The sequence below is a fragment of the Eubalaena glacialis genome, chromosome 18 (assembly GCF_028564815.1).
Source record: "Eubalaena glacialis isolate mEubGla1 chromosome 18, mEubGla1.1.hap2.+ XY, whole genome shotgun sequence".
In the NCBI taxonomy this organism is placed as follows: domain Eukaryota; kingdom Metazoa; phylum Chordata; class Mammalia; order Artiodactyla; family Balaenidae; genus Eubalaena; species Eubalaena glacialis.
This window is the reverse complement of record NC_083733.1, coordinates 37,211,165-37,239,140: the sequence shown is the minus strand read 5'-3', so window position 1 is coordinate 37,239,140 and position 27,976 is coordinate 37,211,165. Positions and strand designations below refer to the sequence as shown.

Below are 27,976 nucleotides of genomic sequence, written 5' to 3'. Positions count from 1 at the left end.
CAAACAACAATAATAACAAAAGTAAATACAAAGAACTGTCCATGTGAAGAGAAAGAGGGTGAAGAAGCCTCCCTCATCTTTGTCCTGAAAGAGAGCTTTTCTTTTCTTCCTACGAGGCCAATAACACACTGGATCAGGGAGCATTTGTTGCAGGAAAGCCACAGGCTCAAAGCAACTCAAGACGCCAGCCCTCCTTTACAGCTGGGTACCTCTGGACAGTGCAAGACATGTACCCCCACTGGCCTGCCCTGGAAACAGAGGGGCCTCCAGAGGTGCCCCATGCCTTGCTTTCCCTCCTTTGTTTTTTCCTCTCATAGTATTAAATACTATTTTGGGACATCTACTCTGTGCCTGTGCTTTACATTTATTGACCTTCATCCTTCTGAAACCCTGTCACATTTTACAGTTACAGAAAGTAAAGCTCAGAGATCATATTAATCAAGAAGCTTTCTTTTGCTGAAATGGAAAACCCAAATCCAAAATGGCTTAAGCAGAAAGACTGTTCATTGGCTCAGAGAACCAAAAAAGCCAAGCATATGATGGGCTTCAGGCATAGCTGGATCTACGTAGTCAAGTGAGCCACCAAGACCGCCACCAAGACCACATTTCTCTCTCGGCCTCTTGTTTCTATACTCCGTGCAGGCAAGCTCTTCCTTCCTGGTATTGGGGAGGTGGCTGAGACAACAAAGACACTACATTTGATTAAGTGTGGCAGCTGAAGGGTGCTCCATTTGGATCTCCCTTCTGAAAGAACTTGCCATTCAGTTGAAGGAGCACCTTTAGCTGACAGCCTCCAGCTGTACCAGCTTCAGGATCCATGACCTTCCTGGTCCACTACCAGCCAATGCCTGGACATGGCAAGGGCCTGGTCACTTCTGCCCAATGCATGACTCTTCTAATGTGTCAGAGTTCCCATGGGATTGGCTGAGAAAGTCAGAGCAGATTGTGTTCTGATGTTCCCCCTTTATCAGACATTACCCTCTCCCCTAAATAAACCTCTTGTGCCCCAAACTCCATCTCAGTGGCTTCCTCCTTCAGGGGTTAACTGAATCATCACATCTCACTGGCTTACTCCCCACTAGAAGCAGATGTTCTTGCTTCACACAGATCCCTTTGGATAACTTTGTACTGATTTTCAGTGTGCTCTTCTAACAAACACCCAGCACCTTCAGCTGTGCCCTGGAGTTAGCGCTTCACCCTAACTGAACATTCAGATGGTCCAGGACCTACATAATCCCCTGCTTCCTCTCCTCCTTGCCCACCTGACGAATGACTGGCAGGTTAAGAGTCTCAATGCCAAGCCTCTTTGCCTCCAGGCAGACCTTGTAAGAAATAACCTGCCCCCCAAAGTTCCTTGGAGGGGTCAGGGTAAAGCTACCTTCCACAGGACTCTGCCAGAGATCACACTTTGCCCGGCCTTCTCGCCTTCTCTGCCCTGCTTCTCCCCCTCCACATCCCATCTGTCCGGGCATACTTCCTTATTACATCACTTACATGTGAATCCTTCTCTAAGGGTGTGCTTCTCAGGAACCCAACCAAGAACCACAGCTGGGGCCACAGCACCTGTCAAGTGGCTCTCTCCTATGGAACAGTCCTTCTGGGTCCTCTCCCGCTTTTTGCTCCATCTGGCCTATGGGTGCTAGCTGCTTCCTACTGTCACTAACTCTAGAGCGCTTTTCTGGTCCTTGATTGTTTCCCTGGGTCCCTTCCCATCCTTTTTGAGTAGCCCTTTCCATTAAACTCTCCCCAGTCACCCCTTTGAAGTGTGCTACCTGTTTCCTGCCAGAACCCTGAATGATAAATGTGATCATTCCAGGATTTTTTTTTTTTAATTACCTATCTAGGGACTTTCCTGGTGGCGCAGTGGTTAAGAATCCGCCTGCCAATTCGGGGGACATGGGTTCGAGCCCTGGTCTGGGAAGATCCCACATGCCACGGAGCAACTGAGCCTGTGCGCCACAACTACTGAGCCTGTGCTCTAGAGCCCATGAGTCACAACTACTGAAGCCCGCACTCCTAGAGCCTGTGCTCCGAAACAAGAGAAGCCACCGCAATGAGAAGCCCGAGCACCGCAACGAAGAGTAGCCCCCACCCTATGCAACTAGAGAAAGCCTGCATGCAGCAGTGAAGACCCAACGCAGCCAAAAATAAATAAATGTTTTTTTTTTTTTAATTACCTATCTATCTGTCTATCTATGTATCTCTCTATCTATCCATGAAATTCATAGTAACCTAGAGGTTTGGGAAGAGACACAAATTTTACACTGAGGAATGATTGCCCTTTTATCCCATCTAGTCAGTTTGGCTGTGGGACTGTATGTAATATAATAAGCTAAATTAGAGATAATATCAAGAGTCTGATTTTAAGGTTCTTCTTGATGTGAGGGCAGAGGTAATGATCTCCTAACTCCATTCAGCTCTCAAAAGGCCTTCCAGCTGGAAACAGCCAGTAAACAACTTGCAGAAGGTGACATCTGGCACTAGGTGGCAGTCATGCCCACTGGCGCGCCTGCTCACAGAAGCCACTGACAGTCCCAGCTTGCCGGGCCCTGCAAAAGCCACTTCGCCTGCCAGCTCTCTACTCTTAAATCAGGGTTGTTCCACATTCCTCCAACATAGAAGCAGCTTGTGGGTTTTCCAGCAGCTTGTGGTTTTCCAGCGCCTTGGGCCAGGGCCTAGGAAGGTTCTTATTTGTATCTCCTTCTATTGGCCCTCCCTCAGTACCTCTGTTGCTAGACACTCAAACACTGATGCAGACCCACAGACCCACTGGGTCTATGGGGAAGAGGCTGTAGAATATAGATGCTTAGGTGGAATCCCTCCTGGTGCAGGAAATATTGGTGTGCTTGGGCTGCCACTCTTCCTTGCTCAATGACCTCCACAATTGCTTTAGTGGGCCTCCCCTACCACCTTTGAATTTAGCAAATGAGTGACATTAGTTAAAAACATTATAGGGACTTCCCTGGTGGTCCAGTGGTTAAGAATCCACCTTCCAATGCAGAGGACGCGGGTTCGATCCCTGGTCGGGGAACTAAGATCCCGCAAGCTGCGTGGCACAGCCAAAAAAAAAAAGAGACACTTTAAGTTGCAAGTAACTGAAGCCCTATGAAAATGAGCTTAAGCCAATAAAAAGATAGAAGAATTGTTTAGTCAATAGCGTTAAGAGCCATACATATGTGAATTTAGTCACAACTGTATCCACATGAGCTTCAGGCGTGTCTGGATTCAGGTGCTGGAAAAAAAAAATGATCAGTAATCCATTTGTCTCCATCCATCTCTTCTCTTCTCTCTTGAGCACAAACTCCCCCAGTGCTGAAAGAAATAAATATTTTTCTTCGTAGTTCTGCCAAGATCCCTAGACTAATCACGTGGGAGGGGGCCTGGGAGATGACATACCCAATTTGGTTAGGTCAAGTGCCCATTGCTAGAAAGAGGCATAGGTCAGGATGAGAATGAGGGAGGCTTAGATTTCCAAGAAAAAAATCAAGGTACTCTCACCTGAACAAGGGACACAGGACAAGCCAAGTCAGCAGATGCCCATGATGACCAGGCAGCTACGTAGTTCCCTTTCCCCTTATTTCACTCATTTATCTATTGACTCATCCAGTACAACCAGGGGCTCCTGCCAGCTCTCGCTCTCCATTCCTGCTGAGGTAAAAGTCCTGCTTATTCAAGGACTCCTATCACACAGTCTTCTAACATCCTGTTCTTTTCCTTCAAAGCACTGATCAGTTCAAGATTATGTAGTGACATGTGTGATTATTAATCTGATATACATCTTTCCTCTAGATTTTGGTGCCCCTAGAGCCTCGCACAGTGACTGGCACATAGTAGGTACTCAGTAAACATGTGTTCATTCATTGATTTTATACTTATCTATTAGATCCCCAGGTATAGTAAGTCCAACCAGACATGGCCCCCACCTGGCTTCTATCCTAGTGATGGAGACAGACAAGTAAAGCAATGCTCACAGTCCAAATGCAATGCTTTCTGCAAGAGTGGTGGACTCAAGGGAGCCTGGGAGATGAATATCTAAATCAGAATGGTCCAGGAAGTTTCCCTTAAGAGTCATGATGTTGGCCTAACTTTAGAAAAATGAGAAGGCATATGCAGCAAGATGAAGGAGAGGAGGATGCCCTCAGAAGCACGTCGGAAAACAAGGAAATGGGACATAGCCTGATGTAGTCTCAGTCTCAGTGCATTGACCCTCCGGGACAGGGGGTAACCACATAAGAATTATGTCTTTTAGCTAAACCAATACCTTATTTTGAAAAAGAAAATAAAAGGGGACGGCATCCAAAAAAATTTTGCGGGCAAAAAACTAGCTTAAAAGGATATGGGGAAGCCCTCTGATTATAGTAGCACCTGGCAGGGCAACTGCCACATAGTAGGCCCTCAATAAATGTGTGAGTGCCTGGATGAAAGTCACTGGAATCAATATGTTTTGCTTAAAACAGAAAACAAAGCCAACCTGTGATATGGCCCATTAAGAATCCAAGCAGAGGGCTTCCCTGGTGGCGCAGCGGTTGAGAATCTGCCTGCCAATGCAGGGGACACGGGTTCGAGCCCTGGTCTGGGAAGATCCCACATGCCGCGGAGCAACTGGCCCCGTGAGCCACAACTACTGAGCCTGCGCGTCTGGAACCTGTGCTCCGCAACAAGAGAGGTCGCAATAGTGAGAGGCCCGCGCACCGCGATGAAGAGTGTCCCCCGCTCGCCGCAACTATAGAAAGTCCTCGCACAGAAACGAAGATCCAACACAGCCAAAAATAAATAAATAAATTAATTAATTAATTAATTAAAAAAAAAAAAAAGAATCCAAGCAGACCCCTAAAGTTACACAAAAGAAATAAAAGGCAAAAGACATTATTGTAAAATGAGATTTATATAACCCTATCTGCGTGGCATAAAAATGTGCCCAGTTTCACGTGCCACTTGCTGCCAGGATCTGAGATTGTGCTGAGAAAGGGGTGGGAGGAGGCTGGTGGGGGGAATCACGTACCAGGCCAAGACACAGGCACAGAGAACTCAACATTTGGGGGCTTGAAAAGAAGCCCTGGAACACAAGCCTCTTTTGTTTCTCAGGCTTCTCTTAACTGCTGTGTTTGAGACCTGGGATTCATGAAGGAAGTGCTATTCAAAATGGCACTTTCCACTTCATTATAAAGAAAGTTCAGTCACAGTCCCAATTTCCCCTCAAGTTGTGTTACTTGAAAACTTGTGGGTGTCGAGCCAAAAGACACAACAAAGCCAAAGATCGGGAGAAGGAAGGATTTACTATTACTTGCAGCAAGTAAGGAGAACGCCAGGAATCGGCAAAATTGGGGAAGTTTTAAGCTAAGCGTACATGCATATTCATGAAGGCGCTTGGACGGTTGACAGAGTCCAAGCTTCAGTTGGCAGAAGTCACGAGGTCAGAAAAGGTCAACATCATCATCCCTCAGGTTCCACTTGATCTGGTGGTTGAGCACCTCAGGCTAATCTTTACCATTGAAACAGAACTGGGAGTCTTTGCAACTGACATATTATCTTTGCCATTGTTACTTCTCTTGCCAGATAACAGTTGTTTGTTTCTGCATTCTTTTGTTCCTTTAAGATCATTAATTACTGAGACCTGTTCAAGGGCAAGCATTGTGGCCAGGATTAAATCACAAAATGGCTTAGGCCAAAAATGGCTTCCCTTATGTCAAGAAAGCCATGCCTGGTTCTCTTTCTCCAGGGACCCCCTATCTGCTTACAATTGCAACCTGAGTCATTTGTGGAACAGCTGTGTTAAGTGGAGAGGAGAGTTATAAATAAAATCAGTGTGTTTCGTCGCAAATTGAAGCAGTTGCCGCTCCCCAGGCTGGCAGCAAAATCATGATTCAGAGTCTAAAGTTCGAGAACAATGTTTGTGAATCAACTCTCACAATGAGTTGTCCCTCGTGGCAGTCAGCAGTTATGCCCTCACCCCCAGATCTCCTCTGTGTGAACCACCCCCAAGTATGCAAATGCATTGAACCTGGAAGCTCTTCATTCCAAACTAAGATGGGTGAGCTTTTGAAAGGGGTCTCTTCCAGTCACTGTATCTCACAGCCTTAGGCCAAAGGAAACCTGTCTTCTTTATTCAATACTTAATGTACAGAGCATTTTCCTTATTCTCCCCTCCAGAACATTAAATCTCTCTCAGTAATAGCAAAGGCTTCTCTAGATCTTGTCCCAAACCAGTCACTGTTTTAAGTGTTATATGCATATTTAATTAATTTGATGTCACAACAATCTTATGGGGGACGTGCTATCATCCTCCACTTTTCAGATGAGAAAGCTGAGGCCAGAGGTTTGTTAACTTGCCCAAGGTCATACAGCCCTTAAATGGTAAAGCCAATATTAGAACCAAAGCCATTTGGCTCCACAGCCCACATTCTCAACCACTATGATGCCTCACACGAGGGGCGCCACCTAAGCTGGGCTGAGCTATCCCTTGTCACAGCCCCACTCTGCTAACCATGCCTGATTCCCTCCTCCTTCCCTCTTCATTCAAGGGATTCGGAAGAAGCTGCTAACCTTGACCAGGCATGAGCCAATCATCCATTTTCCCTGCCTCAGTGATTGGCTCAGAGCTGGGCCTGTGACCCAATCAGAGCCAGCGAGTCATGACCAGACTTTTCCTGGGGCTTCTGGGAGAAAGAAGTCCTCCGTTCCCTCCTGGTTTTGGTGGATGGGAGGAGGTGGGGAAGAGGCGCTACTACAGCACTTTTACTGCTTTGAAGGGAGGCCAGCGAGGGGGAGTCAACAAACCGAGAAAACAGAACAAAAAGAGGGACCCACAGCATAGGACTCCAAGGGCATTGCCAAGAGTACATAGTGTTGGGCTCATGCCACACAATATAACGAGGCCCCCTGGAGTTGGGTCAGGCATATTGCCACGACCTGATTTGCGCTCTGAATCCAGTGACTCCTGAAGTGCCAAGGACCTCCACACTCTTTGGTTCCATGAGTCAATACATCCCTTTTTAAAAGCCAATATGAGTAGGGTTTTCTGCAACTTGAATCAGAATGCACCTTAATCAAAACAACCTCAATAATCCTTGTGAAGACTGGGCCAAAAAGCCCATTAGTTACCAATGCTATGATAGAACAGTAGGCTTGCTGATCAGAGATGAATCATGCCTCAAGTTTCTCACCATGCTAAAGAACAGAGAAAGGGCCAAGTTCCTAAAATTCTCAACTGTTCTCGAGTTTTATTTACATTTTTGTACAAATAGAGGACAACAGCAGCTCAGATAATCCTCCAAAATGGCTGTGAATGGATTCACTTTCCTAATTACATATAACTCTGGTTAATGTTAAAATGACTTTAAATGCTCTTTCAGCAAGGCAGAGGGTCATGGACCAGAAGTCTGTTGAAGAAGGGGCAAAGTCAGCCAGGCGTCAAAAAATAGCCAAGGAACCTGGGTTGGTGAAGAGTGTCCAAAGAGGACTTTAGACTTATGTATGTGTTGATATCTTATAAAGGAATGTATTTGTAAATTATTTGTTAATAAATAAAAATTAACTTTAAAATAGATGGGGTTAAAGGACAAATCATGTAATTGCATTATCTTCGATGAATGTTTACTTTTTTTTTTAAATAATGGAACCTGTCAAGTGAAACATTATATGAATCACCATAGTGAACATCTGTTGTGTTTCTCCTTCTTTGGTATAGAATTTAAAAATGTGATAGCTTGCTTTTTGAGAAACACCTTCTCCTATTAACACCTGTGATTCAGGTACACAGTACTTGGTCCTGGTCTGGCCATGGGAGCAAATACAATAATTTGCTTCCTGAGCTCTCCTGGCTCTTTTTTCCTCCTTAACAATACTGGAAAGACAAAGCAGTAGCATAGTTTTTTAATCTCCCTAATCTCCTCTCCATCAAAAGAAAAGAAAGGAAAAGAAAAGAAAAGAAAAGAGAAGCAGACAGAGCAACTAGATAGTAAAACCAAAAACTATGGACAACATCTACAACAAAGCCAGGTGATGAGGTGTCTCTGCCAAAAGTCCAAAATACAGGAAAGGGAGGACAACCACTACCAACACTATAAGATCTGCAGGATATTCACATTTATGCAGGAGAAACCAGAGGGAAGAAACCAGGGCATCTGATGGGCCAGCAAAAGGGTATTCATAGGAAGGCAGAGTGGGCTGATTTGAGCGAAGCGGTTGAAGTGACAGGGGTTTTGCCTGCTCCAATATCAGATGAGTACAAGGCATCTCTGATTTCAAAAGATACAAGATATCAAAGATTAACATAAATCAGAACTAGAAAATTACGGCAATTAAGTGATAAATCTTGGGAAAAATTAGGAATAAATAAAAGTTATTTCAGGAATGAAACTAAATCAAATAGAAAACAAGAGTGAATACAGATTATAGATATTGCCTTATGAGAAATAGAAGGTGAAAAAAGTTTTAAAATTAAAAAGAATGAAGAAAGAAAAAGGATTCAAGAGAAAGTGACAAATACTGAAGCCATGTAAATAAGATCCAACATATTATAATAGGAGTAACTGAAAGAAAATCAAACCAAGGGAACAATATGACAAGCATTAAAAATTATAATTCAAGAAAACTTTCTTGGAATAAGATTTGAGGGGCTTTCCTGGTGGCGCAGTGGTTAAGAATCCGCCCACCAATGCAGGGGACACAGGTTCAAGCCCTGGTCCGGGAAGATCCCACGTGCTGCGGAGCAACTAGGCCTGTGCACCACAACTACTGAGCCTGCACTCTAGAGCCCGCGAGCTACAACTACTGAAGCCTGTGCGCCTAGAGCCCGTGTTCCACAACAAGAGAAGCCACCGCAATGAGAGGCCCGCGCACTGCAACAAAGAGTAGCCCCTGCTCACCGCAACAAGAGAAAGCCCACGTGCAGCAATGAAAACCTAACACAGCCAAAAATAAAATAAATTAGAAACAAATAAATTTTTTTTAAAAAATAAGATTTGAAATTACATATTGAAAAGGCACACCTACACCTGAAAATATTGACCCAGAATGACCAACACCAAGAAATACTCTAGACTTTAAAGGAAAAGAACTAAATTGGCCCTTTTTTGCATCAAGGCAAAAAGGCCAAGTGAATTATGATGGAAAGAAAATTAGATTTTCATTAACCTTTCAACAGCAATGCTTTATGCTGGAAGAAAATAGAGTCATATATAAGATAATCAAGGAAAGAAAATATGAGCCAAGGGTTTTGTATCCAACTGAACTGAGTATCCAACAGGGTAAAGGGGCACAGAAACAAACAACACATTATCAACATGCAAGAACTCAGGGAATCCTTTTTTATTTTTTTAAGATTTATTTATTATTTTATTTATTTTTGGCTGAGTCAGGTCTTAGTTGCTGCAGGCGGGATCTTCGTTGAGGCATGCGGGATCTTTTCATTACAGCACACGGTCTGCTTGGGTTTCTGTCTAGTTGCAGTGCACTGGCTTCTTTCTAGTTGTGGCACGCAGGTTTTCTCTCTCTAGTTGTGGTGCGGGCTCCACACTCTACGCTCTACAGAGCGTGTGGGCTCTGTAGTTTGCAGTGTTTGCGGCATGCGGGCTCTAGTTGAGGCGCGCGAGTTCAGTAGTTGTGGTGCGCGGGCTTAGTTGCCCCGTGGCATGTGGCATCTTAGTTCTCTGACCAGGGATCACTCCCGCGTTTCCAGCATTTAAGGCAGATTCTTTACCACTAGACCACCAGGGAAGTCCCTCGGGGAATCTTGCTTAGATTTGTGGTCACTTTGAAAAAGGAGTGTTTGTGATTGAGGTGAGGCATATGGATGGCTTCTGAGATGGCTGGCAAAGTTTTATCTCTTTTCCTGAGTGGTGGTTTTAAGAGTATTCACCTTACAATAATTCACCAATTTATATGTATGTTTGGTATAGTTTTCTGTAAATGTGTTTTATTTTATAATAAGTTTAAAAACAACAAAAATAAAATAAAATAGACAATTACACTTAGATTTGAATATAGACTAAGGATGATATCAGGGAACTATTGTTAAATTTTAGGTATGATATAATGGTATTGTAGTTATGTAGTACAATGTTCTTATTTTTTTGGAGATGCATGTTGAAAAATTTACCGTAATTTACTTTAAAATGCTCTAGCAAAACAAAATTGATTCTGAGTAACATTTCGTTACTTTAAGTTTTATAAGACATTATGTATTATATAAAGATCTTAAGTGGTACAGTTACATGAGTTTTGACAAATGCCATTACTCTATCAAAATACAGAATATTTTCCCCAGAAAATTTTCTCCTGGCTCTTCCCAATGAATACCCTCTCCTGCCCCCATTGAGGGAACCACTGTTCTGATAATCTCTTTCACCATAGATTAGTTTTACCTGATCTAGAACTTCATCTAATGGAATTATGTAATATATACTCTTTAGACACACTTTTTTTTTTAACATTTTTAATATCCCTGAAATTGGAATGTATCTTAGAAATTGGTGGTGTCTTAACAATTAAATGGCAGTGTTTTCTCATTTTTATTGTTTTATAAAATAATGGAATGTCTTACAGTCAATGTCACCTTCAATTTGATGAAGTGTATTATATATATACAGATGAAGCAAATATGGTGAAAATGTTAACAGTTGTTGAATCTAGTTGGTGATACATGGGTGTCCTACTTTTCTGTGAGTTTGAAAATTTTTATATAAGAAAGTTTACTGAATACAGAAGTAAATAAAAGGATGCCACAATTGTTATACCTTTTTTCCCCGTTAATTAAAGTGACGCTTAAATAATGGAATTAGCTGGAGCCTTTCTTGTCCTCTGCGAGGCCCTGATTATAGTAAGGACCTGGACACTCTAGACAGAGTATCACATGATTATCAGTCTTTGTAAGATTTGCTTTTTTCTCACATATATTATTTTTCTTCCCTCTATCTCCCCAAACTTTTCAAAAGCCAAGAGCCTCTGTCCTCTGTGTCCCAAGGCAGTGAGAAAGGGGAGCTCTGCACTTGTGACCAAAGTGTCTAATCAAGCATCTAATCCAAATCTATGGCAAGAAAGAAAAGCTGGAGGCCCAGAACCAGGGCCTTGCAGCTGGAAGGCCAAGGTGCAGGTCCTCTAAGTAAAGAAACACTTCCAGTTGCTCCTTGTGAGTGGTGCTTCTGGCTTGAAAGCTGAAACTTTTCTTTGCACTTATAGGGAAGGTGCCAGTGGCCAGCAGGCCCTATCCTCATCATCTGGGACTTGCATCACTGCTGTACCATCCATCAGAAATAGTCCTAAAAGGTCTGAACTCCTTTCCTATCCTGGAATCTGGCTTCCCCAGTCCCTTACCCTGTCACCTTTAGGAAAAGGCAGCCTGCCCTTTGTCCATGGAGGCAGAGAAGGTGACTCCACACTGCATATGTCACTTCAGCCACAGGCAGAATTACAGCTGACCACATCATGGCACAGATGTAGGTTTCCAATGGGAAATTCAAACTTTGCCATTAGATAACCCATGTGGCCCAGAAGAAATCTTGAGCTCTTCCATTCCCAGTTTCCTCATCTGTAGGACAGGCTAATAGCACCCACCTCTCAGGGTGGCTGAAAATTAAGAGGACAAAAGGGAAAGCACTTAGCAAACTGTAAAACTACTTTCAATGTGGGAAGTTAACTTTTGGGGGGGAAGGGTGAGAGAAACATTTGTCAGCTGAAAAAAGAAGCACAACCTAAAAGTTGAGAATTATGTTTTATTTGGGGGACAAAACTGAGGACTTAAGCCCGGAAGACAGACTCTCAGATAGCTCTGAGGGACTGCTCTGAAGAAGTAAGGGAGGAGCCAGGATATATAGAAGTTTTTGCAACAAAAATCAGGTGGTTGGAACATTAAAAAATTACTGGGTTTAAAAAATTTATTTATTTTATTTATTTATTTTTGGCTGCGTTAGGTCTTTTTTGCTGTGCGTGAGCTTTTCTCTAGCTGCGGCGAGCGGGGTCTACTCTTCATTGCGGTGCGAGGGCTTCTCATTGTGGTGGCTTGTCTTTGTTGCAGAGCACGGGCTCTAGGCGTGGGGGCTTCGGTAGTTGTGGCTCATGGGCTCTAGAGTGTGGGCTCAGTAGCTGTGGCGCATGGGCTTAGTTGCTCCGTGGCTTGTGGGATCTTCCCAGACCAGGGCTCAAACCCGTGTTCCCTGCATTGGCAGGTGGATTCTTAACCACTGCGCCACCAGGGAAGTCCCTTTTTTTTTTTTTTAATTTATTTATTTCGGCTGTGCCAGGTCTTAGTTGCAGCATGTGGGCTTCTTAGTTGCGGCATGTGGACTTCTTAGTTGTGGCATGTGGACTCTTAGTTGTAGCATGCAGCCTTCTTAGTTGCAGCAAGCGAACTCAGTTGTGTGGCATGCAGGCTTCTTAGTTGCGGCATGCATGCGGGATCTAGTTCCCCGACCAGGGATCAAACCTGGGCCCCCTGCATTAGGAGCTCGGAGTCTTATGCACTGGACCACCAGGGAAGTCCCAAAAGATTACTGTTAATTAAAGAAAACCAGACATCTCAAGTTAATGAATTTAATGATTTTCTATGTTTGGGAAGATGCGAGAGTCTTGGCTTATTGAAATCATTCCTTTGATTTGCATCTTAACTATCTAGGGCCAGTATCCTCTTTTCTCCATCCTGAGTCCCCTCAGGGTGCACAGTGAGGGTTGGCTGCAGTGGCTGCCGGCTTGATGGCTGCAACATCCTTTGCTTACTGATCTGGCAGGCAATATTTTTCATCCACACACTTCGTCTCAGATCTCAATTGGCTGATGGTGTGGGCAGCAGTCATAGTCCCCACTGGCCCCTATCCTCATGGAGCCAATGAGGCGTTCAGCATGGAGGAATTAAAGACACCAGCTTCCTGGTGTTTTTACCAGGCCCTGGCTTGTCCCACTTCACCTGTTACCTACCTGGTGGAGACCGCAGGGAATTTACTATGGTCACATATTATTAAAAAGGTGCTTAGAGTGACATCAGCAAGATGGTGGACTAGGAAGCACTAGGCCCTTGGAATGTTCCCCCATGGAAACATTAAATCAACAACTAGAGACTGGCTAAACTAATTTAATAGGAGCTCTGCAAATCAGTCAAAGACGTATAGCAACCAAGCAAATGCCCAATTTAAGTAAAAGCCACATTCAAAATGCAAGACGTTTTATGGTGTTTTTACTTGCCCCTGCCCCACATTCTCCTCAGCGTGGCACACAGTGGTTTAGGGGAAGTGGTGATCCAGTCCCCAGTTTTCCTCTGTGAACCAGAGAAGGCAGAGTGGGCCTAATTTTCAACATTTTAACCTGTGTGGGAGCTGTCTGATTGGTCCCTGTGTCACCTAACTTGGAGCTCAGATGGCCAAACATGGCACAGCTCAGATCTCAGGCTGGGAAAACCTGTGGGCAGCAGTGGGCATGGCTCATGAAAGCCACAGGGGGAATGCAGACCCACATATGCCTGGGGCAGAAGATTACTGATTGAGGAATACAATATACCACCTACATCCCTTTAAAAAGCAGGGTGAGACACTTAGGGAAATTAAAACATTTAAAAGCTGCTGTGTATATGGGGGAATTGGGAATCGGAGTTTTTCGCTAACAGGGTGGCTCAAAGTGAGCTCTTAGATATTTTCAAGAGAGGAGTTGGCCATGCACTTGATTAGAGGGTTGGAAATGTCAGCCCCACCTCCCAAACTCCAGAGAGGTGAGTGAGTCTAGAGGTTAAGTTCAATCACCAGTGGTCAATGATGTAATCAATCATGCCTATGTAATGAAACCTTGATTAAAAACTCTTGAACAGGGAGCCTTGGGGAGGTCATGGGTTGGTGAACGTGAAACCAAGTCCCCCTAAAACCGAGATCCCTTACCGAGTTTATGATTAATCTCTCTGTCCAAAACATTATTCCTTTTTTTCCCTCTGACCTCAATTCTGTGCTAACTGAACACTAATCAACCAGAGTCAGATGACTAAAATTGCTGTTGTAGGTAACATCATTAAGATAACATTGTTAACGTACTAAAATCGGTTGTAGATCTCATCATTAACGACAAACTCAGGTTGTTTCTCCAGGGCAGGATGAGCCCCTCAGGCCATGGGCCACCTGACCAGAGACATCCTGACTCCCGAAACTATGATCAAGAAATGTCACAAGACGATGATTAATCTCAGCCTCTTTTTTCTTCCCCTTTAAAAAAACCCCGAACTCAAAGACCAAGTAGGAATGGGTCTGAGGCTTGTCTCCCCACTCCTTTGCTGTGATGCCCTACAGTAAATGCTGTACTTTCCTTCCCACAACCTGGTGTCAGTAGATTGGCTTTGAGGTGCATCAGCAAGTGGACTCAAGTTTGGTAAGGTAACAAACACATCCATGTGCTGGGAGGATGGTATGCCCTCCTCCACTTCTCATGCCACCGCTCCCCTCCCCATACCTGCCCTATGCATCTCTTCCATTTGGCTGCTCCTGAGTTACATCCTTTATAATAAAATTGTTATAATAAGTATAGAACTTCCCTTAGTTCTGAGTCATCCTAGAGAATTACTGAATCTGAGCAAGGGGTTGTGGGATCCCTTGAGTTTGTAGTTGTCTGGGCACAAGGGCAGGTAGCTTGGGGACTCCATTTGTGGCTAGTGTCACAAGTGGGGGCAGTCTTATGGGACTGAGCCTTTAACCTTTGAGATCCTAAGTTCAGGTCTCAGCTCTGCCACTTATTAGCTACGTGATCTTGATAAGCAGCCCAATCTCTCTGAACATCAGTTTTACTATCTGTGTAATAGGGATCATAGTAGTAAATATGTTAGGGTTGCTCTGAGGCTTGTATGAAATGATGCAGTAAAGCGCTAAGCACAGTATCTGACACATTAAAAATGCTTAATAACTACTAGCTATAATTTTAATAATATTATTACTAATAAAGAAAGCTTTGGGCCAGGCCACCCTGATGCTAAACCTAAATCACAGATAATCTGTGCCTGTTTCCCCAGGCATAAAATAGGAAACAGATTCCCTTTCTTTAAGAACTAGAATCCAGGAGTTCAGGGTTTTTAGAGCACTAGTCACCCATCCTCCTTGTATTGGCGCCTTTACAATAAATGCTGCATTTTCCTTCCCCACAAAAAATAATAATAATAAAAATTTAAAAATTAAAAAAATTAGAATCCAAAACTCCAAAAACTAAAGGAGTAAATGAGAACAACAAATGACAAGGGCTTATGGTATTGCATAAATATTTTTTTCTCTTAAGTTCCTAAGTCCCAAAACTATTTTGCAATCTTCTCTAGGTGAAAGATTCTGTGGCTTCATGAAGGAAATATCTGGGAAAACTCAGAGGGTAAACCAGTTGGAAGTATTGATTTGAGCCATTGCTTAATATTTTGTCTGCTTTGGGCACTGAATAGCTGAGGTCATTGAGTTTGCTGCTAAGGATTCTCTTTATATTAGTCCCTTGGACTGTTTCTGAAATCTTTCCCAAATGTCCTCCATGGAAGAAGTAAAGTCAAAGAGTCCTCATATCCCGGCAAGACCAGGGAGCACGAAATCAAGGAATGTGGAACAACAGACACACTCTGAATAAAGGAGGTTGTATTTGCTTCTGAAGCTTATACAACTGTTCTTTCTCTTTCGCTCCTCTACTCTTCCCTCTCCTTGTTCTCCAATACCTGGATTTTGTTGAGTCAGCTGCTAAGACCATAACGTGTCTGCATCTGTTTTGAAATGTTATCAATGCAATACTGAACTGCAAATACTGCTTTTGTGAAATGTCTCTATTCAGCACTCACGTGCTGCCCATCTCCTGTTGGACTGCAAACACCTTGAGAGCATGGACCTTGTAGAATTGACTTCCTCATTCATTCAACAAAAATTTGCTGAGAACCTCTGTGTGCCAGGTATCATTCCAGGTTCTAGGGATGCAGAAGAGCCTGCCCATTTCCCATCACCCCACATCCTAGTCCAGGCCAACCCTGGACCTTATTTGTGCCACGGTTCATCCTCCTGCACCCTCTATTGCCCCCTTAAAATTCATCCTCCATACAGCAGAATTTTAAACATAAATATGATCATGTCACTCCCTAATTTTTTAGGCCTTTCAGGGGCTTCTAATTGTTCTTAGGATGAAAACCAAAATTCTTACATTCAGGACCTGGCCTGCCTGTCCTACCACTGCTCACCTCTGACCCCTGTCTTTCAGTCCTGCCCCTCCCTCACTGTCTGACCTGCAGTCACCCTAGCCTTCTTGGAGGTCTTCAGACCTCTCGGCCTTCAGTGATCCCTGGCCTGGGATGCTGTCCACCTCACCACTGACACTGAGATGGAGTGTGAGGTACAAGATGGATATTAGGAATCCACTCCTGTAAGAGGAAGTGGGAGGAAGCAGGATCAGGCAGAGAAAGAAAAACCATGATGCAGGCCTGCCAAAGCTTTGGCCAACCTCCTGGGGAAGGCCTGGAGCAAATACTGCTCCAGCATGTCCCACAGGCGTCTCCAGTTAGGGTGTGACGGTGACCTCACAAGGCGGTTCTGTGCAGGTGCTGTGCAAGGCTGTCTGCTGACCGCACCCCTTGGTTAAAGGCAAGTTCTCCCTTGACAGGTGAGAGGGCACATCTCTGTGTCTACCACACGTGCCAGTACTGCTATCCCTCATCATCCAGCCAGGCTGCCGGGCAGCTCCAGCTTTCAGGCCACTTCCTCTGGGAAAGCTTTGCTCAGACCTTTGGGCTATAAGGGCTCATAAAACTCCTCAGCAGTTATCATAGCTTGTAATCATGTTTGTGTGTGCAATGAATGTCTGCCTTCCCTAAGAAACTGTATGTTCTGTGTAGGCAAGGAAGGTCTGTGAGACTCACTATAGACCCAGAGTTCAGCCAGCACCTGGCGCCTAGTAGGTGCCCAGTAAAAACCTACTGAGGAAAGAAATAAAAGATTGGTACCATGTCTTGCACACATATGACTTTCGCAACTGTGTGGGTCATCAAGAGCTTGCTGTGTATTTGGATCTCTCAGCTAGCTCACAGGGAGGGCATTTATGATTATTTCAATCAGGTTTTATCTTTAATATTTAGGAGCCTGCCTCCTGCCCTACCTTGACCTGGTCTAGAGGCAAAATAAAGGCAGAGTTCACACTATTACCACTACCATCATCATCACCACGACTACCACCCAAAAGCCTTTTAAGGGCTCAGTGCATTTCAATGGGCAGCTCCAATTTCCAAACCCAGAGAGCTACACAAGCCTGGTCTCTGCGTGTATGGGCTGCAGCACTGGGTTGGGAATCACACTTCCTGCTCTACACTTACCTGTGCCACCTGAAAAGATTAAGTAACAAGTCACTGAATCTCTCTGAGCTTCAACTGTAAAATAGGGATAATGTCTGCCCTTTCTCTTTCATTGATGTCTATCAGGTTCGAACTCCGTGATAGGCAAGAAAGTGCTTTGCAAATTGTGAAGTGTGGTTCACAGGAAAGTAAGGGAGCTTTCTTCTCATGCAATCATGACAGGTTGGCAAAGGACATATTTGGGACACTAGTTTTCTACAATGGTGACGTGGGAGCCCACGTAGATGGGCTATGTGCTGGGCGTAGATGGGCTATGTGCTGGGTGTTGTTTTTCTCAGTTGCGCAGATGGATTTGTGCTCACCTAAGCCCGCCCTCCCTCCCAGCCCACTGTCCCTTCTGATCAGGGGTGGAGACAGCAGGAAGGGACTGTGTTTACAGCATACGCAGGTCAAGGTTAAGCGTGTTTTGGAGGTGGAGAGGAGCATGTGGGTGTGTGGCCCCCAAAGTGGGCAGAGCGGGTAAGAATATGACATTAAAGGCAGTGGAGTCCTTAGAGAAGCTAAGCTCCCCAGGGGAGAATCTTTTACCTGGAGACTGAATACCTAGCTATTGAGACAGAGGCTAGGAAGGAGACACAGGTGCTGGGGGTGGAACCAGTGATGAGAAGCCCAAATAACTTTCCAGGGACCTCAGCAGGCCAAGACAGTTTGCTAACATAGGAATTCTCAGCGCGATCTTTGGTTTCTGTTTCCCCATTTCACAGATGGGGAAACTAGGCTTACAAAGGCTAAGCAACATGTTCAAAGTCAGCCAAGTGGTAAGTGGCTATATGCACCTATATTCAAACCCAGATTTTCTAGTATCTTCTCCCTTACACTGCTGTGTTTTTTAAGTTCCTTCTGCCCCCCACTTTCACGAATCTAATGTGTGTTTGTTTGTTGGGGTGAGGGAGCTCTGGACTGTTTATCTGCCTGAAAACACCTAGACACAGAATTTCCAAGCCCAGGAGGGACCTCAGAGGTCATTTAATCCAACTTATTTTGCAGATAGAGAATCTGAGGCCCAGAGACAGAAGTGACTTCTCCCACATCCTCTCTGTCGATTTTGTTGTCTCAGAACAGTTGTCTTCCATTCCTACTCTTGCCCTGCACTCACTCTGGGTAAGCCAGGATGCCTTTTCCTGCAGGTACCTTTTCCAAAATAATAGTTACCATGCGCTGAGCATTCATTCTTCAGCAAACGTTTACTGGGTGCTTACTATGTGCTGCGAACACTCAGAGGTGTTGTGAATATGATGAACAAGAAAAACGCTGCCCCTGCCTTCTGTAGCTTTCATGGTTAATGGGTGTAGAAAGGAAATTAATAGAGGTAACGGAGGTGTGGTAGCGTTTCAAATGGAGTTGTCAGGAAGCCTGACCACCTGGTATATACCAGCTGCTTGGTCCTTTAATTTTCACGACATTCCTTAGAGGCTGTGAGCTGATCTCCGTTTTGATGACAAGGAAACCGACGCTGAGAGGGGTAAGAGTGGCAAGTCAAGTCCAAAACTCCTAAGCCCCGCTTCCTACCAGCCCCCGTAGAGCGGCCACTGCCACCGTCGGACCCTGGATGATGAAACTTGGGGCGAGGACTGCACCATCTCTCAGCCTGTGTCCTTGCAGGTGTTGGGGGAAGGGATGTAGGGGGGAATGCAGGATGCGCTTCCAGGGAGAAGCTGCAAATAGCTCTAAATTCGCACAAGGCTGAGAAGGACAGACCCCGCCAGGACCCGTCCCGGCACCGCATCCCCTCTGCCAGACAAAGAGCCCGCCCAGCCTCCAGACCACCGCTCCCGCCTCCTGCCCGGCCCCCGATCAGGCCAGCGCGGGGCACTATGGGACTTGTAGTTCGGCCAGCTCTCCACACCTGCTCTGTAAACAGACTAGGGAACTACAAGGCCCAGGAGCCAGCGGGCAGGCCCGGGCGGACTCGCCGGCTGTGGGTGTGCGAGCGCAGGGGCCGTGTGTTGCGGGAGCTGGGATGCGGCTGCGGGCGCTCGAGCCGAGGAGCAGCTCTAGGCGCGCGCTCTAGCCGGACTAGAAGAGGGGGTGGCCAGGTGGCGACAGGCACGTTGCATGCATGCACTGGGAGCAGACTTTGCAAAACCCTGTCGTGCAGCGCTTTGGCTCTGCAGCGGCTAGGTGCAGGGTCCGAGTCGACGGGGGATGGGCACCCGTCCCAGAAGCCAGGCTGGCACCGCTCGCTGAAAGAGCCCTCGGCTGGGCTTGGGGACGGGTGCCGGCGTGCCCGCCTTGGGCTGTGCGTGACGTGTTTGTTCTCTTTCCCTTTTTGTCCCAAGGTTTCTCTGGGCGGGCGCGCGATGCAGCGGGCGGCGGCGCTGGTCCGGCGGGGCTGCTACCCCCGGACCCTCGGCCCCTGGGGCCGCGGTCAGAGCAGCGCGGCCGCCGAGGCCTCGGCGGTGCTCAAGGTGCGGTCCGAGCGGAGCCGGCGCGACCGCATCCTTACTCTCGAGTCCATGAACCCGCAGGTGAAGGCGGTGGAGTATGCGGTGCGGGGACCCATCATGCTCAAGGCCGGCGAGATCGAGCTCGAGCTGCAGAGGGTGAGCGCTGGCGCCAGGGTCCGTGGGGCGGAGGGCCCTGGGAGGCTAGGGGGCACTGGTGCGGGGAAGAGTAGCAGCTGTCCCCTGCTGGCGTTCGCCCGCTGGACTTCCTCCCACCCGCGTGGCCAGCTCTTTCATTCGTCCCACCTTGGCTAAAACGAGAGAATGCCCTCCCCCCATCCCTTCACCCGCCAGTGCCTGGCACCTGGCACAAAGAAAGGCCCTCAGATACGGTTCACTTGTTGAATTGAATTCATCAGTTATAATTGAGCTGCCCTTAGTGCCAGGCACTGCCTGCTATGCGGCCGTCCTACCCGCGTGGAACCAAGATCCATGGGGGGGGTGGGGTGGGGGGGGGGTGAGGACAACAACAGGCAGTAAAGAAAGAAACCAGAATTTCAGAGATCACATTAGGTACCAGGTGAGGGAGGAAGGCTCTGAGGAGACTTGGGTTTGCTCCCGAAGCTTTTTCTCTCTGTCTGAGACCTTTTGGGTCATTCTGCCAGTAATGATTCCCTGACAAAAGTGGAGTTGTTGCAGAGTGTCCTGCACAATTCCTTCCCTTAGGCCCCCTTTGGAACCCTGACTGACAGCCATATCTTGTTCTCCCAGTGGGTAGCAGAGGCTTGGGCCTTTTGGGCCTTGGTAGGGTGGTCCTGGGACGTTCTTCCTCCTGGTGGCCGACTGGCTGGGACCTTAACTTGAGTTCATAGCTGCGTGTAAAGTGACCACACACCCAGTAGTGATTTCTGCCTCCCTGCAACCAGGGCGGCTGGGGTGGGTGTAAGAGATGCCCCTGTAAGATACCAGAGTTCTAACCCAGGTGGAATTCAGGAGGCGGAGTCAAGAGGGTAATGTAAAAAAAAGTAAACACTCCTAAGATTTGTAAGAACTGATGAAATAGTCACCCAGCTGCTTGCTCAAAATAGTTCTAACCCAGAAGCGGGGGAGGGTTCCTTGATCTCGCTCTCACAGGCACCAGAACTGGATGTCTTGGGGGTGAGTTGGCCACTTAATGTTCCTTGAATGCATGGGAGGAAGCCGTGGTGGGACCGTTACATTAACGCGGGGACTTTGGGGGTTTGATGAGCTCATGGCTTGCTGAGACCTTGTTGGGACACTCAGTTCTGCTGACTCAAAACAGTGAGTTGGACAAGTCAGAGTCCAGTGTCTCCCTCTGACTCCTTGCAGGGCTAAGTTTAAAGCTTGGCCTACAGAAGGCTGGCTCGGTTTCTGTGCCTCTCTATCCCGAAGGTGGGCCACAGGCAGCGAAAACGGGTTTTTGCTGCTCTGCTCCTTGTTGATATCTGGCAGACTCGAGCTGGCCCTGCTTAAGACAACAGTCTCCCTGTTAAGGCTGAGATTAAATTGTTTCCGGTTTATCACTTTACAACTGATTTTTCTGGTTCCAGAACTAGTAGGGGTTCCAGGGATTATCTCTGCCTTTTGTTAAATAGCAGCTTGCGTGTGGGCTCCATGAAGTACAAGGATGATTAAGGCAGAAGGGGACACTGTCTTTGCCTTCAGGGATCTGATTGCCATATTTTCCTCTGGGCCTGAGCTTCTCTTCCCCCAATTCTTTAAGGATTGGTGGGATTTTTTTAGCAGGCACAGAAAATGTGAGAGCATTCCAGGTGGAAGGAGGGCTGTGAGCAAAGACAGAAGGTTGGGAAGTTCTGGGCGTTTGGGGAAGTGAATTGGTGCCATTTGGAGAGCACTGTCTGGCAGAGAGATATGGTAGATGAATAAGATGGAAAAGGGGGACTGGAGTCTTGTGTGCTGGGCTCAGTACTTTATGGTGCAAAGTTTGGTGTGCAATGGGGAACCAGGACGGTGTTCCAACAGCGTATGGCTCCATCATTGAGGTGGAGAAATTTCTTGGTCATTTGGGCTGGAAACACCCTGTGATTTCTAGGACAGATGGCCCCACTGCCATGTCCTACCCCTGAGTAAGTTGAGACATTCTTTCTGTCTACCTACATTCTCCAGTGCTTTCGTTCAAATTCATCCTTTCTTATTCTCTTCTCACTTGGTCGAATCTCAGTTGCCTGATTCTTGGTGCTGGAGATAATAGCCCCAGCCAAGCCAGCATAGCCTTGCTTAAACCTTTCATTCTCTTAAAGACAGCCTTTCCATTTTGCTAGCTTAAACAGTGCCCCTTCTGAGAGAGCCATATTTTCCCAGTCTTTTTGTTTTTTTGTTTTTTTTTGTCTTGGCTTGGCTTGCCTTGGCTTTGCACAGCTTCAGTTTTTCTACCTCTGTTTTGAACTCTAATGATCAAAACTGGACTGATGTTATTTTAAAGGGTTCGATTTGGTTAGAGATGGGATTTGTAGGGAGTTGAGTGACTTGGGGTGAATCTTCGATCCTCTCTGGGCTTTGGTTTCCCTAGTCTATAAAAGGAAGGTCTGGTGGGCCCAGGGTTTTTCCCCAAGTCCTGACTTTTGTGCCTCTTTGTCCATCTGAAGGCCTTTAAGCTGCCTTATGGAATCATTTCACCAGGTGCTCTGTAAATAGTACCGGCTGATCGGCTGGACACCTGGCTCTGGTTTGTTTTTTTTTTTTTAACATCTTTATTGGAGTATAATTGCTTTACAATGGTGTGTCAGTTTCTGCTTTATAACAAAGTGAATCAGTTATACATATGTCCCCGTATCTCTTCCCTCTTGCATCTCCCTCCCTCCTACCCTCCATATCCCACCCCTCTAGGTGGTCACAAAGCACCGAGCTGATCTCCCTGTGCTATGCGGCTGCTTCCCACTAGCTATCTATTTTACATTTAGTAGTGTATATATGTCAATGTGGCTCTGGTTTTTGACTGTGGGGTGGCTTGCCAGGCAAGTCTCGTCTGTCTTGCTTGGTGGTAGGAGTGGAGGAGAATGTTCAGGAGAGCCTGAAGGAGGAGGGGCACTTGACTAAGTGGGTGTGTGAAAGGGGCCATTCTCCTCCAGCCTGGGCTGTGTGCTCTCAGGGAGGCCCTGTTTCTCCCTGACAGCAGCTCTCAGTGGGAGAACCTATCAGCTTTTCAGATCCTGGTGTTCATTGGGAGCAGCATTTAAAAATAAGCTGCCATTAGTAGGAGTTTTGAAAAGATCTGTCTGTTCCTCCTTAACCTACTTCTTTTTCCCTTGTTTTACTGGGGGAAGGGAGGAGGTTGGCATAACTGGAGACAGGAAGGCTTCTGTTTGTAAAAGTACACAGAGTCAGGGCAAAACATTTATGAAGGGAAAAACTGAATACTGTTAACATCAGTGTGTGCTGCATCTAAACATAGGTAAAAGTGGAGAATGCTGTAGCACCGCCTTACTGTTAGCTAAGAACTAAGTCTGGAAACTCTGGATGTGCCAATCACAAGAGGTGAAATCTCATCGGTCATTTTCTTTAGAGCTTAGATGCTATCTTAAAATAAAGAAATTTGTAGTGTAGGCTTCCATTTGGATGAAGCCTCCACCCACCCACCCTGCCCAAGTCACCAAGGACTTGCATCCTGGGCTTTGCCTTTATGTGCTGTGGGCCTCAGACAAGTCATTCAGAGCACCTTGGCCTCAGTTATTCCTCTGCAAAAGGGCCCAATTTATTTCTCCTAAAGACTAGTTGGAGATGTTTAGTGATGATGCTTTGAACAGCTAGAAGCTAGTCAGAACTCTTTTTTTTTTTTGGCCCGCACTAAATGGCTTGCAGGATCTTATTAGTTCCCCGACCAGGGATTGAACTTATGCCCTCAGCAGTGAAAGGGTGGAGTCCTAACCACTGGACCGCCAGGGAATTCCCCAGTCAGAACTCTTAAGAGTCTTCATTTTCAAGCTAATGAGAGTTGCTTGGGGAGAGTACCAAGGGTCACTCTTTCCTTGCCTTCGTATTGAGTCTCTGGGTCTAGGAATGTGCTCTTTGGGGTTTCCTCTCCTGCCTGGGCCTTAGCCTTGCTATCTTGAATTATCCTGTTTGGAGCTTATTCAGCTTTCATCCCTGCAAACCTCAGCTTCTACGGTTGACCCTCCCACAGGCCCCTAGACTTCAGGAACCTACGTCCAGCCTTCCCTGCTTCCATGGTTAGGAAACTCAGCCCTTGGAGCTCCCACCTCAACTCTTAATCACAGGCCTGTATAGGTTTGGCTCGGTTTCTTCCAACTTTGCTTGTCATAATGGTCGGGGCCAGACCCTGTGCTGAGCCTCGATTTCCTCAGCTGTGCAACGCACCTGTTTTCAGGGACCCTGGGGACTAGTTGGGTTTGTCTCTGGGGCTTCCGTCTGGAGCTCTCTGTTGGGCTTCCTGCCTGCCCAGTCCTGCTTATGGCCCTGGGGTCTTTTCACGTGGCCTTCCTGGCCTGGAGCCAGCTGTGCCCTCTCTCCCTTCTCTGAGTCCACTTCTTCATCAGCCTGGGCTCTGAAGGTGGTGGCCTCTCCTGTGTTGCCCACTTCTGTCACAGGGCATGATTCATAAGTGTTTGTTGAACGAGAGGGAGGCTCTCTGGGGATTAACCGTCCTACCAAACCTTCCCACTCGCATGTCACATGAAATGACAGGAGCCATCCCTACCTCGAGGAAACTGCCTTGTGCCTGTTAGAATTGTCCATTGTCCTAATGCTGGGCCTGTGAGCTGGGAAGGACAATGCTAACTCCTTTTTCCTTCTCCCTGCTAACACCCTCTGAAATATGCCATCCCCAGAGCCTGGGGGCCTGCTCCTTGAGCCCTCCTTGAGCTGAATTGTGGGAAGAGAGCCCCCCTGTGTTGGCTCTCATCTCAGTGCCCCACAGGGAGGCAGCTCTGGGCAGGATGTGTGCAGGTGAGTTAAACAGGTGGGCTCTAGGATGCTGGGAATTGGAACTAGAAAGCTATGTGCTGACCTGGCAGGCTCCCGAGGGCGGGACTGAGGTGAGGTTGTCATTGGGTGTGCGTGCAGGCCTGGATGAGTCACTGTGGGCAGGAGTCTGCCCCTGACTCCTTGGTATTTCCCAACCCATGTAGATCTCAAGTGCCTAGATACAGGAGTCTCCTTTGTGTGGTGGCCCTTGGCTGGGCAGGCTGGTCCCCTGCCCATTCAGAGGAGCCAATTTCCCACCCTGCAGCTCATCCATCATAGCGAAGTGTCTGGAGACCATAGGTACCCAGACCCGAGAAAGGAGATGCTCAATGCTCCTAGGCTGCTTGTTGGCAGGCCCCAGATTGGTTGAGCAGTGCAGGGGGAGGGCACGGAAAGGAACATCCAGGGATCTGTTCCAGGCATTATTCTCTCCCTGCATTGAGCCGGCTGAGGGCCCGCAGCTGTGTGTTGTAGTTCCTGGCCCTCGACTGTGACACATTTACTCCCTACTGAAGAATGGACTGTGCCCACACCATGGCAATCACCTGAGTTCAGCTGGCCAGGCCTGGGGGACCGTGGCAATTGCGTGAGGCTGACAGAGCGTCCCGTGCCAGGAGCCCAGGCCAGTGCCAAGGGGTGGGTCAGGTCTGCCCCTTTGCACACAGTGGCCTGGATTGCTCCACCTGTGGGACGAGCCCTGAGGCCACATGCCCCACATCCTGTCTCCAGGGTGCCTGCCCTCACCCCAGCCCAGCCCTGGGCAGTGGGTGGTGCTGTCCCCCTGCCTTGGCCCCCTGAGACGTCTTTCCATATTGGCCAGCCCTGAAGAACTTGGTAAAAGGGGCAGGAGGGAATTAAAAGGCCTTTCTCCCCCCTACCCGCCACCAAACATAGCTTTTGGAGACTTATCAGGCCCTGTTTATGACGGTCCAGCGCTGATTCTGGGGTGCCCTCCTCAGCGCCCCATGCCTCCTGGCTCCCGAAGCAGCTGGAGAATTTCTGTATGGGAGGGGCTTAGGAGTGGCAGATGAGGGTCAGGAAGACTTGTTCACCAGCTGCTTTCATCCCCGAAGCCCACTGGTCTTTACTTAAGGGGTATATTAGTGAGTTAAAAAAGGGAAAGTTTTCTAAAGTTGCTTTTATGCACACATTGTGAAATGGAGAAGGCAAGTGTCAAAACCATAGAATTGTACCTTTAAAATTTGTATTTAGGGAGCCTTTGGGGAAAGGGCAGCTGGAGGTGGGAAGGTGGCCAGGCATTCCACCCAGGCCCCCCCTTGGTACTGCCACCCCTTGCCCCACCGCCTTCTTCCTCCACCATGACCCTTGTGACCTTGTTCCTGGTGCAGCTTTGTAAGATGATGATGTTTGTACTCTGCCAAGCACTTTCATACTGTTTGTCTCAGATAATCCTTTCAGCTGCCCTGGGAGGTCCTTGAACCTGCTGTTGATTCTAACTCTTACAGTGGCTAATTCTGGATTTATCAGGGAGCTGCGTGGAGTTCCCACATTTCCAGATCCGCACAGTTCTCCGCCTAAAATGCATTTTCTCCTTAGCAGCAGCCGGGGTGTCCTGCAGTCACCTCCCCAGTGACGTTGTTGCCAGGGTTTCCGAGTTCCTCCTCTCTCTGCCATCTCTGTTCTGTGCTAAACGCATTGCTCAGGCAGTGGCCTCAGTTTTGCTCTTCAGCCAGTCTTTTCATCCGTGACGCTTTTTTTTTTTCAATATGAAAATCAGCCCACATTCTTCATCCTGCAAAGACAGGGTTGCAAGAGAATGACCCCCGAGAGGTCCCTGCTGATCAGTGTCTTCTGGAGGGGAGGGTGGCTGCAGTGCCCCAGTCATTCACTTAGGGGTGGAGGTGGAGCTGCGCTTGGGGGGAGGGAGCCGGCAGTTGTGGGATCCTCTCCCTGATGCTTTCTGCTGCTGACCCCTCCCTCCCTCCCACCACATTTGCCCCAGGGTCAACGTGGACCTGCAGCTGCCTCAGGGTGCTCTGGCAGCCCAGGAAAGCTCTTCTAGCCTTTTCAGAAAGTGGGTAGCCTTTTGAAGCCTTAATTTCCTAATCTGTAAAAAGGGATTAATATGGGTTGGCTGAAAAGTTCGTTCGGATTTTTCCATAACGTCTTATGAAAAACCGAAACCAATTTTTTGGCCAACCCAATACTGGCCCTTCCTCATAGGGGTGGTTATGAAGGTCAAATGGGACCAAACATATCAAGGGCACTGTGCCTGACACCTGCAAGGCTCAGAATAGGGCTGCTTATTAATATCCTGTTCAGCATTGCTTGGCCTCTGGAATCCAGCGTCTGAGAGTCACTAAGTAACCACCTGTTGCTTTCTCTCTACTCAGGGTATCAAAAAACCATTCACTGAGGTCATCCGTGCCAACATCGGGGATGCCCAAGCCATGGGCCAGCAGCCAATCACCTTCCTCCGACAGGTGAGCTGGCCCTCAGGAACAGAGGCCACTGGGACAGCAGGGAACCAGCCAGCCAGGCCCATTACATTACCTCTGCCTCCTTGCCTGCCCAGCTCCCTCAGGACACAGCAGACACCAGAATCCCACAGGGAGGTGCCATTGAAGTAGCAACCCTCTCCAGTGCCTGATGTCCCCACTGGTTCTCTCCCTCAGTCTCCTCCCCTTCCAAAGCTGTCTAAAATTCCTAAACCCATTTTGAGGATGCTCTAGTATACAAGGCTCCCAGGTGCATGGTCCTGGATGCTGCGTTCGGAACTGGGTTGGTGAGGGCATCAGAGAGTAGATGGGAGAGGTAGAGGCCCAGTGGGCTGGGAGGTGGTACGTGGGGGTCCAGGTATGGCTTCCCAAGTGCGAATCCCCAGGTTTGAGTGTTGGCTTTGCTGCTTACCAGCTGGGTGGCTTTGGGCAAATGGAGATCACCAGACACTGCCTTGGAGGACTGCTGGGGGACTCCATGAGATGAAGAGTATGAAGGCCCTCAAGAGGCACATTTCAGTGTTTCAGTTTGAGTGCCAACTGCAAGGATGCAGCATGGGCCAAAACTGTGGGATTGGTGGGCTAGAGGGGAAAAGATAAGGTGGGAGAGTACTCCAGGGCCTGCTAGACAGAGGTTGGAGACCAGCTACAGGGAAAGCTTTTCCCTGGAGAAGGAATGGGGCAAAATTTGGTCCTTGTGTGGTTAAGGTTGGCAGGCTGGGGCAGGCAGGAAAGCTGAGTGCTGAATGCCCTGGTCTTCTTTTCCTGCCTGTATTTCCTGCTGCAGGGACTGGCACACAGGAGGGGCGATCCTGCCCTGCTCCCTGGGTGGAGGGGTGTTGGGGGCCCCG

At 47.4% G+C, this 27,976-nt stretch overlaps 1 protein-coding gene across 3 annotated transcripts in view; it reads left to right on the top strand.

Annotated features, from left to right (window-relative positions):
* Positions 1 to 19,240: 19,240 nt before the first annotated feature.
* The window catches only part of GPT2 (glutamic--pyruvic transaminase 2), a 34,163-nt gene continuing 25,427 nt past the window's right edge, over positions 19,241 to 27,976 (top strand). Inside the window, exons 1-3 of one of the 3 annotated variants that reach the window (XR_009697862.1) lie at positions 19,241 to 19,366; positions 19,600 to 19,863; positions 27,021 to 27,110. Coding sequence is in view for 2 of the 3 variants with exons in the window: in XM_061173362.1 (XP_061029345.1) it covers positions 19,621 to 19,863; positions 27,021 to 27,110 (333 nt within the window). In the remaining variant the exon portion in view is untranslated. Of the gene's footprint in view, positions 19,367 to 19,599; positions 19,864 to 20,804; positions 20,863 to 27,020; positions 27,111 to 27,976 lie in introns of those variants that run through there. The other 2 variants (XM_061173362.1, XM_061173363.1) reach the window with 2 other exon arrangements.